This window comes from Camponotus floridanus, unplaced genomic scaffold (assembly GCF_003227725.1).
Source record: "Camponotus floridanus strain SB8 unplaced genomic scaffold, Cflo_v7.5 scaffold93, whole genome shotgun sequence".
Taxonomy (NCBI): domain Eukaryota; kingdom Metazoa; phylum Arthropoda; class Insecta; order Hymenoptera; family Formicidae; genus Camponotus; species Camponotus floridanus.
In genome coordinates this window covers 63,384-77,441 of record NW_020229864.1, presented here as the reverse complement: position 1 = coordinate 77,441, position 14,058 = coordinate 63,384, and the positions used below count along the sequence as shown (strand labels likewise).

The following is a 14,058-nucleotide window of genomic DNA, read 5'->3' as shown; positions in this document are numbered from 1 at the left end:
GTACAGCTTATAAAATCTTCTTTATTAAAGTGGTCTGCACATAATCCTGCTTTTTGTATTGATGCTGGGGACCACTTAAGTAACTTTTCATTACCTGTTTAAATATAAATCTATAGTTAAATTTATACACTGAAAAAACATTTTAACCTTTAACCATTTAACATAAAATGAAATAGCAAACAAATTCATAAAAATGTTTTTAAAAAGTTTAGAAAGCATTTTTTAAAACATTAAAATAGTTATGTAACTTTTTATTTATTAAAAAAATTTTAATTTTAACATTGAAATAATGTAACAATGAAATTTTTTACATGTTTTAAGAAACATTACTTTTTAAAAATTACTTAAATTTATTTTACATTTGAAACTCCCACGATTTTTATTATTAAATAAAAAGACATATTTATACTTCAACAATATATTTTTAATATTTAATGACTTAATAGATACGAGATTTCAGCACATACGTAAGCACGTGTTTTAAGTTAATTCGTATGCGAACTTTTCGTTGAATATCCCTTGTAAATAATATTTTTTATATATTTTATACTTGAAATTTCGAAATCTTTTTTTGTTATAAGACCTAAAGAAAGATACATGTTCGATCAGTATCAGTAAAAATAGTAATTTAGAGATCCTAGATTTCAAACTTGGGCTGTTAAGTTTTTCTTAGTTTTTTAATTAAAAAATTTTTTAAATTATTTTATACATGTAATATATGTATAATTTATTACATAAAAATAAATATATATTCGGCAAATATATATTGTTAGATACGCTTATATATTTCCTTATATATTTAAAATACATAAAATTAACGTAATATAAAAAAGTATTTTTATAGAGTAATATTTTTAATAATATTTTTACTTTTTAAAGATATAATAAATAATTTAAAAATAAAATAAATAAAGAAATAAGACGTTTTTTTTTTATTTTTTATATTTTTCGCACCGGTTGATAGAAATAATAAAAACATGAAAAATATTCCTTTGTAAAAATATTTTCTTTATATTACGATTATTTTATGCATTTTATATTTTATATTATATATATTAGAAGATATATTCGTATCTAACAATAAATATATGCCGAATATTTATTTCTACATAATAAATATTACATATATGACATATAAAATATTAAAAAAATAAAAATAATTATGATAGCTCGAGTTTTAAATCTAGGATCCCTGGATTAAAAAAATATTACAAGGCGCATTGGACGAAAAGCTCGAATACAGATCAACTTAATTTTAATACAGATTCACCACAAGAAAGGAGATCAAAATTGATGAAAATCAACCGCAATCCTTGATAGTGCACTTTAAAAAATTTTAATTAAATTTCATTAAACAAAATTACTTGAAATTTTTAAGACAGTTTCTTCATTTTTCACACAATCGTTTCTTCATTTTTCACACAATTAAGCTTTTTTATAATCATCAATTATTTTTGGTGTTTTCAAGAATTTTGTTCACTGATCAATGGCCAGCAAGATAAGATCTTTAATTTGAGGTGAGCAAAAGCCAATAAACATAAAATAAGAAGAAAAAAAGAATTTTGTATTTTTACTTACCACAATTTCTTATCCAAATGTCAAATCTTTCATCAGTCTTCTGTGGAAAACGAAACAATTTACAATTTTCTGATTTGATATTATTACAGTTTTTGTATGCACATCTGTCGAATATCGTGATTTTCTTCACATTATTTTTATCCATTTTGATCTACGAAAAGTACCTGAAACAATGGAAAACAAACCACAAACCGCAAACAAAAAACGCCGAAAAAGCACGCAGTTTCCGCGAATCTTCGGTTTTATCGAAATTACAATTTCGTTAAAACTGTAGATTCGTAAAATCGGATCACTATACACACACACACACACACACGTCACACTATACACAATAATTATTTCAATAACAACGATAAAAAATCGTAAGATATTGAAAATCGCAAACAAAAGCACAATGAGAATTCGTTTTATGAGACACAGTAGATGTGATCACTCAAGAACGCCAGAAGCTTGTGAGCTCGCCGCGATAAGACAAAACAATTGCGTGTCGATTTCATTGTTAAATCTGTTGAAACGCGGCGCTTTAATTCTTCCGACGTTTGCGACGTTTCTTTAAAGATTTTATTTTTTCCCGTTTCAAAGATCTTTTCCGCGAGCAAAGTTCGGAAATGGATAATTAAATTTTTATACTTTATAATTTGTAATCCTCGATAATTTCAATAATTTTCTGTTTAAAAGTTATTAATTTTCTATTGCCAATTTGTTTATTTTTTCGCTTATTTTCTCACATACTTTTTTCCATTGCACTTTTGCTTACAGTTTTCAGTAAACAATTTTTTTTTGTAGTTACTGAAAATTATTATTAGTAATTATATACTTATGCAGTGATCTGAATAATCTATAATTTAGTCGAAATTGTAGAGATTTTTTTTTAAATCACGAAATTCACGGAAATTGCGTGCTTTCTCGGTATTTACCGTTCGCGGTACGCAGTTTATTTTCGATTGTTGCAAGCGTTTTTCTTTGGATTAAAATAGATTACGATAATGTGTGAAAAAAATCACAAAATATTCGACAGATGTGCACATAGAAATTGTAATAATGTCATATCATAAAATTGTAAATTATTTCGTTTTCCACTGAAGATTAATAAAAGATTTAACATTTGTATAAGAAACTGCGGTAAATAAAAATATAAAATTTTTGAAAATATGTACCAAAAATATTTGATGATAATGAAAAAGGTAAACGTTGTGAAAAATAAAGAACTTAAAAATTGCGCTAAGAAATAAATGGGCTATGTGAGCCATACGGATATGAGGTGCGTTATATCAAACTTTAATTAAAGAATTGAAAATTAATTTCAACTTTAAAAGTCTTGGAAATGTTCAAACAAATTTTTTGTGCCTCATGCACATTTAAAAGTTATATCGAAAAATTAAATTTTTATATAACGTGCCTTACATCCGCGCACAGCTCACATAGCCCTTTTATTTCTTATAGTTTATTTTAATATAAGAAGCTTTTAAATTCTTTATGTTAAAAATGTCAAGTGATTTTCTTTAATAAAATGTAATTAAAAATTTTGGAACACCGTGTTGAATAATAAAATAACAAATGTATAATGTGCAAAATATTTAAAAAGATTTATTTCACATTTAAAATAATGATTTTTTAAATAAAAAAGCATTTCATATATAAAAAAATTTATTTGTAATATTTAATAAATTTTATATATATGTAAACTTCTCTCTCTCTCTCTCTCTCTCTCTCTCTCTCTCTCTCTCTCTCTCTCTCTCTTTCTCACTCCCTCTCTCTCATACACATACACGCACGCATAAATAAATAAATTTAATGTATAAGAAAGATTTTGTCCAACTTGCCAAAATATATGTTTATAAAACAAAACAATATAGATGCAAATATACAATTAATTACATGTGATTCAGACGGAGCAAACAGAACAACTTTTAGTAATTTAACAATTTCTTTGCAATGCACGGTATGTGAGTGGCAGGGATCGGCAAAATATTATTAAAAAGTTAATATTATTTAATTACTCAAATAATCAATTTAGAAATTTTTTTTATTATTTGAATAATTAAAGTAGAAAATTATTTAATTACTTAGATAATCAGTAATCAAAATAAAAAATTATTTGATTATTTAAATAATCAATAATCAAAATAAAAATTATTTGATTATTTGAATAATCAGTAATTAAAGTAAAAATTTCAGTAATCAAACCTTAAAATTTTTTAATTATTCAGTTATTAAAGTCAGATTAATTAGGTTCTTTCATTATTTAGTTTATAGTTAATCAAAGAACATCTGACCCTAATTTGATTATTTATATAGTTAATCAATGAACATCTGATCCTATATAATTACTGAATAATTAAAAATTTTTGAAGTTTGATTACTAAAATTTTTACTTTTATTACTGATTATTCAAATAATCAAATAATTTTTTATTTTGATTACTGATTATCTAAGTAATCAAATAATTTTTTAAATTGATTACTAATTATTCGAGCTATCAAGTAATATTAATTTTTTAACAATTTTTTGTCCATCTCTGGTGAGTGGGTGCGAGCGGGAGCCAAATCTCTCACCTCTCATTCGTCTCATAATCGATTAGCCTGGATTCGCACCAGGGGCAAAGTCTGTTGATAAAATCAAAGGAATTTAGCCTGGACTCGCACCAGGGACAAAGTCTTTTGGTAAAGTCAACGAAATTTAGCACGGACTCGAACCAGGGGCAAAGTGTGTCGGTAAGGGGCAAAGTCTGTAGCACAGAAATGGCGGTCTAGTCTTTACCCGGGTCATTGGCTATCTGTCTATTAATCTGTGGTATAAGTATAAATAAAATTAACTAAAAAATGAAAATTATCTCTTTAAAATATCAAAAATTAAATCAGTTATTCGTTTTTCTTTTTTGCTTCGTATGTTGCGATATTAAAGGACGTTTCAGCGATTATGAGTTCCCAATGCACTACAGCTAATGCAAATTATTTATCTTGGAATAAATCTTCACGGAAAAATGCCAATATAAGCAATAAAATTATTTCCTTAATTTTCCCCTTTCAGCAGCTCTTCTTAACCATCCTTGAATAAATTTTTCCGCTTCTTTGGTTGTTTCACAATATCGTCCTTTTTGTGATGCACCTATTTAAAATAATATATTATTATTAAAATCAAACATAAAATTAGTTAATTTACAACAAAATGAGAGATGAATATCCATATATTAGTTTTCATTGAATTTATTTTTGTTTGAAATTTTTATTTGAAACTTTTCTAGAATGTAATACTCACTTATTAAAAGTTTGCAAATGTTGAGATTACAAAAGGATTTTTTCTTTTTTCTTCCAAAAAAAACTATATTTATCTGCAATCTCATTAGTTAGCATCATGGATAAAGCTCTTCTAATGAATTCATATCCATTATTCCCTCCTATTTGTATCAACTCATTCATCTAAAAAATAAATAAATGTTGCTTACAAACTAAATATAATTTAAAAAAAAGAACATTTTACATATAAAAAGTCTTAATAGAAATATTTATTTCATTTAATTTATTTTACTACATGATTAACTTAAAAATAATTTACATTATATACATATTTACATTATATGCATATACTATATAATATAAATTATTTTTAAAATAAATAAATATAAGCTTAACTTTAATTACCGCTTTAGTAATTTCATCATCATTCTCTAGAATGAGTTCCACTGTCTGAAGATCTTTTTCAGTTTTAAGCGAAAAATGTACATCTTTATTATTGAATATTGAAATTATTTCTTCCTTTTCTTTGGTACTTGTTTCTTGAGAGTTAGTTTTTAGTTGCAGTTTAATTTCTTTAACTTCAGACAATATGTCAATAACAATACTTCGTATTAAATAATTTTGAGCCACTAAATTCTTAGCAGTCTTCTCTGAAAAAGTCATTTCAATTTATATTTAAATTTACTAGTCATTACACATACGCACGCGCGTGTGTGCGTGTATATGTATGTGTAATGACTAGTAAATAATGTTTATTACCATCAAGTTTCTTTCTCTTACTAGAGCAAGCTGAACTGCATGGCGTACCTACAGAAAAATTTGTATGTATATTAACCAATTCTTGTAAAAAAATTAATTTTTTAAATAAAAATATTTAATTTTCTATTATTTCTTAAACACTGTCGATATAGTGTTTCTCGAAATTATTTCTATAAATATGTATAAGACTATAAAAGAAAAATAAAATTGTATATAAAATACACTTACTAACTGGCGTTGTTTCATAATATCGTGATGAATCAACATTTTCACTAAGAATTGAATTATCTGTAAAAAGTATTTTTAAAATATAAGATATATATATACAGGGTCTACCAAAAGTGTGGAAACCCCTAAATATCTCGGAAAATATACGTTTTACAGAAAAGTGTTTCCAACAAAAGTTGTAGGGTTTAAGAAGATCTATATACTGATTCTATCAGTTTGACCTTGGATGGCGTCGTCAAGGTCAGGTCAAGGTCACATTGACTTTTTTAAATGACACCCCCTACATTTGATTGCATATTCTTATAGCTTAATTCAAGAGCTTTCCAAAACACTATAATAATGTTCATTTTTATTAAGTACTTTGCGAGTTATGAGGGTTGAATGATAGAGTAGCGCCGGTATTAACATTATCCAAGGTGTACTACATGGAGGTTACTCGCTCGGATTTGCATCTGTTGTGTGTGTGATCCAGCTAACTAAGGCAAGATCGGTCGTGGATCCAGTCAGCAAAAGCAAAGACCCAACCAAATTACAATCGAGCATTTAAAGACCTGGAAAGCAATCGACATAGTAAACAGTAAATAAATTTGTGGATGCTCATTTATCATAATAATTGTTCGAAATGTGTGCGTGTGCGTGCGTGCGGTGCGTGTATACAGAGATCAGGTTAGGTTGCACCAAACGATTGCAAATGTGTTTCAATGTGTTAAAGTAAATGCTGAAAGTGGCTGCCATTTACTTCCTGACAATATGCTAATCTTTGGTAGAATGTAGAAATGACTTTACGATTCGTTTCAAAAGGTATCAAAGCCATTTCATCCCTTATTCGCTGTATCAATTCGTGAATGGTTTTAGGTTTTGTTCTGTAAACCTTACTCTTCAGATATCTCCATAGATAATAATCAAGAGGAGTTAGATCTGGTGACCGAGGTGGCCAATCCTCTCCTCCCTCATTTCCGTTCCTTCTTCCTATCCACCGTAGCGGAAAAGTCTCATTTAAAATACGACGTGGTCCTGCACCAAAATGAGCAGGAGCTCCATCATGCTGAAACCATATTTCTTGGAAATTATTTGGAAAAGTATTCTGTATGGCTGGAATTATTTGATCAACAAGTAATCTCTCATACCTTTGAGCGTTCAAATATTCTTCAAAAAAAAACGGCCCTATTAAATAGCCATCTATTATTCCGCACCATACATTTATTTTTTGTGGATGTTGTGTGTGAGTTTCCCGCACCCAATTCGGATTCTCATCTGACCAGAAACGAAAATTTTGATTATTAACTTCTCCCGTTAAGGTAAAAGTTGCCTCGTCTGTGAAAACAATTTGATAAGGGAAGATGGGCCGGACATCTATTAGTGCCATCATTCTTTCACAGAAATGTATACGACGCTCCTCATCTCCGTTTTGCAATTCTTGAACGTATTGCAATTTATATGGATGGAACTTGTTCTTCTTTAAAATTCTCCAAACCGACATGGGAGCAATATCGTGAGTTTGAGCGACTCTCTGAACACTAGAATTGGGATCTTCAATAAATGTCTGCAGAACATCAAGTTGTTTTTCTTCGTTGGTTGCAGACAATGGTCTTCCTGACTTAGAGCGATTTCTTACGCTACCAGTTTGTCTAAAACGTTCTATTGTTTTTAACACAGTGGACTTATTAATTCGACGGTTCGGATACGTGTCATTAAATAATCGAACGACATCAGAGAACGATCTTTCGTTATCACCCCATCCACGCATCATGAGGATAGTGATTCTTTCACGTTCCGACAAGTCGCCAGCCATTTTTAAAACGTTTAATTTTAATTAATCGTACGTTGTATTTGGACGATAACAATTAATTTCTGCTTGCTCAAAGCTGAAGTTAGAAGGTGCTCGTTCTTTGATAGCTTTATACATTCTTAGTTGAATTTTAAATGCGAGTTAGACTGCATGTAGTGCGTCACATAGCGGTAAATGAAGGAACTAACGAGACGTTTCATACACGTTTTATGGAGCAATTTTTTGGCAATTTGACTTCAGCGAAATATGAGGATATGTTGAGGAATCGATCTTGCCTTAGTTAGCTGGATCACACACACAACAGATGCAAATCCGAGCGAGTAACCTCCATGTAGTACACCTTGGATAATGTTAATACCGGCGCTACTCTATCATTCAACCCTCATAACTCGCAAAGTACTTAATAAAAATGAACATTATTATAGTGTTTTGGAAAGCTCTTGAATTAAGCTATAAGAATATGCAATCAAATGTAGGGGGTGTCATTTAAAAAAGTTAATGTGACCTTGACCTGACCTTGACGACGCCATCCAAGGTCAAACTGATAGAATCAGTATATAGATCTTCTTAAACCCTACAACTTTTGTTGGAAACACTTTTCTGTAAAACGTATATTTTCCGAGATATTTAGGGGTTTCCACACTTTTGGTAAACCCTGTATATATATATTTATATTTATATTTATATTTATATATAAACAATAATATTTATACTATGCACAAATATTAATTAAAATATACGATTAATCAATATATGAATTAATATATAAATATAAAAACTTACTATTTTCTGTATTGTATGAAGACTCATCATATGTAGACTGATTTACGTTAAGTGATGTAGAACTTGCTTTGTTTAAAGAACTAAAGTTATTCTGCTTTATTTTAGTTTTCGTTTGTAATATTGGTGGTTGTGATAATAATGAGGTTTCTAAATCCTCATTATTATCCTCTTCTGATGAAGTAAACATTTTCTGAATTCTTTTTCTTTTAGGGTTTTCTTCTATTTCAGAATTTAAATCACTTGTCACTTCAGCGGTACGTGCTTTTGAGCGAGCTTTGGAATAGTCTTCTATAAAAATTAAAAAATATATTTGTTATATTTTGCATTTATTTTATGTAATCATATAAAAACTAGTAAATACATTTTAGATAAAGTAAAGCAGGTTATGTGAGAGCCTGACGCGTAAATAATGCGTGTAGAGTTTGATTGTTTAATTGTTGCTAAAGAAGACTCGAACAAGAGCTGAAACACAAATAATAAAAAATAAATATCTATTATATACACTTCGCGCATTATTTACCGCGCAAAAGTCTCATGCAGCGCGTTTTACTACATCAATGATATTTTATTTGAGCCTTTCCTTTCAAACTATAACATTTATTTTAAATATAAGAACTCACCAAAAGTAGAATTTCTGAAATTTCTAATTTTATAGCAGGGCCAGCGTGTATTTAAAGATTCATGTTTTCTTATTGCAGTCATTAATTTTTCCTGTGAATATGTAGGCCAATGGCAAAACTGCCCTTGTATCCATGTTGAGGGTACCGCTTCCACAGAACAATCTTCTTCGAATTGAATAACAGTCCACGTTTGTTCACACATCTTCTACATAAACAACTAAAATATAAACAATTTAAATGTAAACAACTCGTAATCAAGAATGTAACCATTTCAATAACTTTAATGGTTAAAAAAAATGAAAAGTAAAGAATAACCATTCATTGACTTTTTTTCTTAACAAATTATAAGCAATGCACAACATCTTTTTATTTCAATATTATAAAAAAAACATTTGTTAATAGCATATATAATAGTAAATATATATAAAACAATTTGTTAATAGAAGGTAATTGCGAAATATATACATATAAGATCAGGAAAATCTTAAATCTTTAAAATTAATTAAATTTAAAAATCAGTTTAAAATCAGTTTAAAGAAGTCAATATAATATTTAAATCAGTTTTAAAAAAATTGAAAAAAGAACGAAACTATTTTTCATAAATTTGAAAACGTTTTTCTGCAGTAAAAAAGATAATACATAGTAATCGTTGATGATAACATTAGCAATTAATGTTTGCATTAGTGTATTAATGGAAATATTATATGTTTTTCTTCCCAATTTAATATCACACATTTAAATGAAATATCTGCTACATTAAATATTTCAAGAGGGCCAATATTGTCAACAGAACAAATTCCAATATCTTTTGATTCGCAGGGACGCGTATAGAAATTTTCAACGATCAAAAACTTTCTGCCAATTAATTTAAAGTCATTATTCCAATGCACAATATTTTCAATTAAAATTATGTCTCCATTTATAAGAGTACAACAACTATTAGGATGATCTATACGCAACACAAAGTCTTGTAAAATAATTTTTTTAAATTGTTTACAAATGTAAAGATTAAGAATCGGACCAGCAAAATGTTCCTTTTCATAAATAGGATATTTTTTCTTTGTCCTTTCTACTATTTGAACTTGATGAAAATTTTGTTCGCTTTTCCTTTTAATTATCTGAGCTAACGGTTTTTCACCTTTGCGAATAGATTTTAAAATACTTTGTAAATAATTTTCAAATGGGAAAACGCTGAAATTGTCTAATGGGCCATGAATTTTTACATCTTCAGAAAGATGCAACAAATTATGAACATTATGAGATATATTTTCTGCACCATATAAAATTTTAAATGTGTTCACAAAATACGAAAGAAGTTTAGAAGCATAATCAATAAAGCATGAGTATTTTGAAGACGTTAATATAATTATTGCAACATGTAAACAAAGAAAATTTATATATCTATTATTATTTAATATTTTTCGAAGTACAACAGGACCAGTATAAAACAAAAATTGCCTAAACTCAGTAGCTTTCCATCTTTTTGCTTCAAGTAATGATCGAGGTTTACGGTTAAATTCTATTGGTATATTTTTAGCTTGATTAATTAAATTGGAAGATATATTTGCAATATCCCGATATGATAATTTTACAGAAGGTTTTCCAAAACACCATAAATTTACTACTAATTTTTTTACGACTCCAAGGCAAATTAAATGCATATAATCTAAGGGGAAAGATTTAATCATATCAAGACCAGGAATCTGTTCTAATAAGCTAGTGCCTTTATGATGATCTTCTTGAACTTTTAATCTGAAATCTGTATCTGTTCTTAAACGTAAATGATTAGTATTAGGAAAGCAGACACGATTATTAATATAAGTACCTTCCTCACAACATTTAGTACACGAATAATAACCCATATGACCAACTGTATAGGTGATATAAGCTTTCGCTACTGCATCAGAAATAAAATGAGAAATTTTGACAGAATAATGTTTAGTATCGATAACAATTCCATTATTAATAACATTTGATATATCTTCAACAAAATCGCTTAAGTAACAGTTAGCATTTTTAGGTTTTTCATAGCCATGATAAATGCCAATCATATCTACATTACTATGATGTTTGACAAGTCGACATAAAATGGGATAAACTTGACTTCCAGAACTTTTTGCCAAAGGCAGACCATCTATATTAATTGCAAGTTCTATAATTCCAGTATTCTTAAAAAAATCATTAGAATCATTTATAAGATTTTTTATACAATTCTCTACACCGAAATGATAATATTGCCCAGGTTCAATAACTTTATTTATAATTGTACGACAAGTATTTAAAAGACTTCGAGCATTTGTGGGTAATTCAGGAATACGAATTTTTAATAATTTTAATAAGTCACTTAATGCTGCATGCGAAATATTATGCGTCAATGACCACTGTCTTAAACTTAATTGTATTATATTTTCTTCGAAATTATTTTCTTTAGTACCATCATGAGGAAAATACTTGTATATATCAAAATTGCTTGAATTTGAAGGTGAATGGGAGAAAAGTGGAAAATATTCACTTGATTTATCAGATTCATAAAAGAACAGATCTGATTCTAAAATGTTTTCAGAAAGTTCTGGTTGCGGTTCTAGTTGTGTGTCATTGCTAAAAATATTTGTTGGTAGGATACTTATATTTGTTGGTTCAGGGGATCTTGTAATAATTGTAGAAGAATTAGGCTCAGAAAAGACTTCTTCTTGGAGACGCTTTCTCTTTGCTCTCATATAATATTTCTTAATTTCGGACATTATTAAATTATCAACTTACAGATGAGAAAATAGATGCTGATGGAACAACAGATTCGCAGAGCTAAAAATAAAATCTACATTTATATAAAAAATATTTTATTCGGTTAATTTTGTAACTAATTTTGTAATTAAATTTAATACAAATTTATTTTTTGTTTTATTTAAAATTTAAAATTTTTTCAATAGCAATATGAATGTATGTATATGAATGTATGTATTATATGAATGTATATATATGAATGTATATGAAATATATCAGCATCAACATCTTAGAGATAAACTATATTAAGTCACTTTGTAAATTTTTAGTAGACTGTTTAAAATTTTTGTTAGTTTCAGATCAATGCTAATTTTCAAATCTTACAAAAATATTTCAGTAAGTGACATTATTATGGATTATGGGTAAATTTTAGTTACATTTAAATTGAAAAATGTTTTACTGCATTCCTTTCGAAAAATATAACTTAATACAGATTACTTCTGAGATGCTGTATAACTTATATGTACAATATATATACATATACATACATATATAATATAATAACTTTTATATGTATATATATATACACACACAAAATATATATATATATGTATACATATACATATTACTAAATGAGACATTGTATATATAAAAAAGCAAAAATTGCTTCAAGAGCACAAAGATTATAAACATATAATTATATAATATTTTACCTTATATTCAATGTTGACTTCCAGAGACAAAACAGTATGTTACCAATGTTGACTTCCAGATAAAACAAAATGTTGTGTTAAATGTTTTTTGTAAAATGTTCCTCCTCCACTGTATGTAACAGATGGTCTGTAATATAAAACTTGATTAAATTATAAGAAAAAGATATGATATAGAAAAATGCAGAATTATATTGTACTATATTCAAAATTTTAAATAAATGTTTTGCGATAAAATTTTAGAGTGTCTTTATGCATGGATGGGATATATATGAAATAAAAATCAATGTGAATTGTTAAAAACGATTAAAGAATTCAGATGATGCATTTCAGAATGTCATATGAAATGATATGTCTTAGGATTAGTTATATTTTTTATTTTATTTGGAATTTTGTTATCCCAGATAGCAAAGCGTTCCTTGACATAAGAAAGGAAATCGTTGCTTGGCACAAGTTTTCCTTCAGTTGCCAAGGAACGCTTTGCTATCTGGGATCATAATCTTACTTTACGGGATCATAACCCTACTTTTCGAAAGACTGAATTTACAAGTACACGGAAAATATTATGAAAAATATATGAAAAAATATGTACGCTAATTAATTTATAATTTTATAGATTTTATTAATGAATATAATAATGAAATAACTGTAAGGATTACCTTCTAGTATATGCGCAACATCTTCTTCGAGAAGGCAAAGGCGGAAAGGATAAGAAAAAATTGAATATCACATACACGTTTTGAGGTGCGTTCGAGGAGAACGTTATTAGCGCTGAAAGCGTCGTTCTATCTTCCTTTAACGTGCAATGAATAACGAACAAAGATAGTATGATGCTTTGAACGCGAATAGCGTCTCCCCGAACGCACCTTAGAAACATAAACAAATGAATGCTCACACGGTGCTTGAAAGAACATTAACAGGCCTGCGTTCGGGAGCCACGCTCTTAGTCTCGGTTTGCAATAAGTATTTTAAGCCCTAAGCTTTTTAAGAAATTGACTAATCATAGTCAAGTATAAGGAGAATACTCAACTGTGATTAATCAATTTCTTCAAGTTTAAAACTTAAATCTCCCATTGTAGACCGGGACTTATTAGCACTCTAAATGAGTGTCCTTGTTCATCTTTTCATAAATAACAAAGATAGAACGACACTCTGACATTAAGAGCGTGGTTCCCAAATCCAACCAAAAAATTAAACAAAATTTAGACGAAATTTTTTTATATATACATAAAACATTTTTAAAACGTCTAAATATAAATATACTTTTAACGTCCAATAATAAACATTTTTAAAACATCTAAATATTAATATACTTTGAATGTCCAATAATGGATATTCTTAAAACGTTCATATTATGTCCATGGACGTTTGGACTAAATAAAAACCAAAACTGGACGTCCATTGGACATGGTGTGCTGTCTGGGTGGTGCATTCTGCAAGGATTTTTGCGGCAAATACGAATCATAAAATCACGACAAATCATTATTAAAGTTGAAACAAATATTTGTAATAATACAGAACACAAGCAAAAAAATCATATGAGCAGATAACGACACGAGCGAGATTTATTATTAAATCAAGTATAAGGTTAGGTCTACAATAGGTGTAATAAGTCTTAAGGCGTCTTTAGATGG

General features: G+C 28.1%; 1 protein-coding gene across 1 annotated transcript; it reads right to left on the bottom strand.

The window, feature by feature from the left end:
• Positions 1-5,307: 5,307 nt before the first annotated feature.
• On the bottom strand, positions 5,308-13,222 carry LOC112639838. The gene is made up of 8 exons (XM_025415003.1): positions 13,084-13,222; positions 12,428-12,554; positions 8,994-9,210; positions 8,374-8,661; positions 5,802-5,861; positions 5,574-5,621; positions 5,401-5,464; positions 5,308-5,353 (listed from the first exon to the last, which is right to left on the bottom strand). Exons 3-8 carry the CDS (start codon positions 9,193-9,195, stop codon positions 5,308-5,310), a joined length of 708 nt encoding a protein of 235 aa, XP_025270788.1. The 5' UTR covers positions 9,196-9,210; positions 12,428-12,554; positions 13,084-13,222.
• Positions 13,223-14,058: the final 836 nt, after the last annotated feature.

Excerpts from the sequence above, each read along its gene's own strand:
- LOC112639838 (XM_025415003.1), bottom strand. The coding sequence starts at position 9,195 with ATGTGTGAACAAACGTGGACTGTTATTCAATTCGAAGAAGATTGTTCT. Across the intron at positions 5,622-5,801 it reads TTATGAAACAACGCCAGTTA|GTACGCCATGCAGTTCAGCT; the intron begins GTAAGTGTATTT and ends ATTTTTCTGTAG. Across the intron at positions 5,465-5,573 it reads TAAGAGAAAGAAACTTGATG|AGAAGACTGCTAAGAATTTA; the intron begins GTAATAAACATT and ends TGACTTTTTCAG.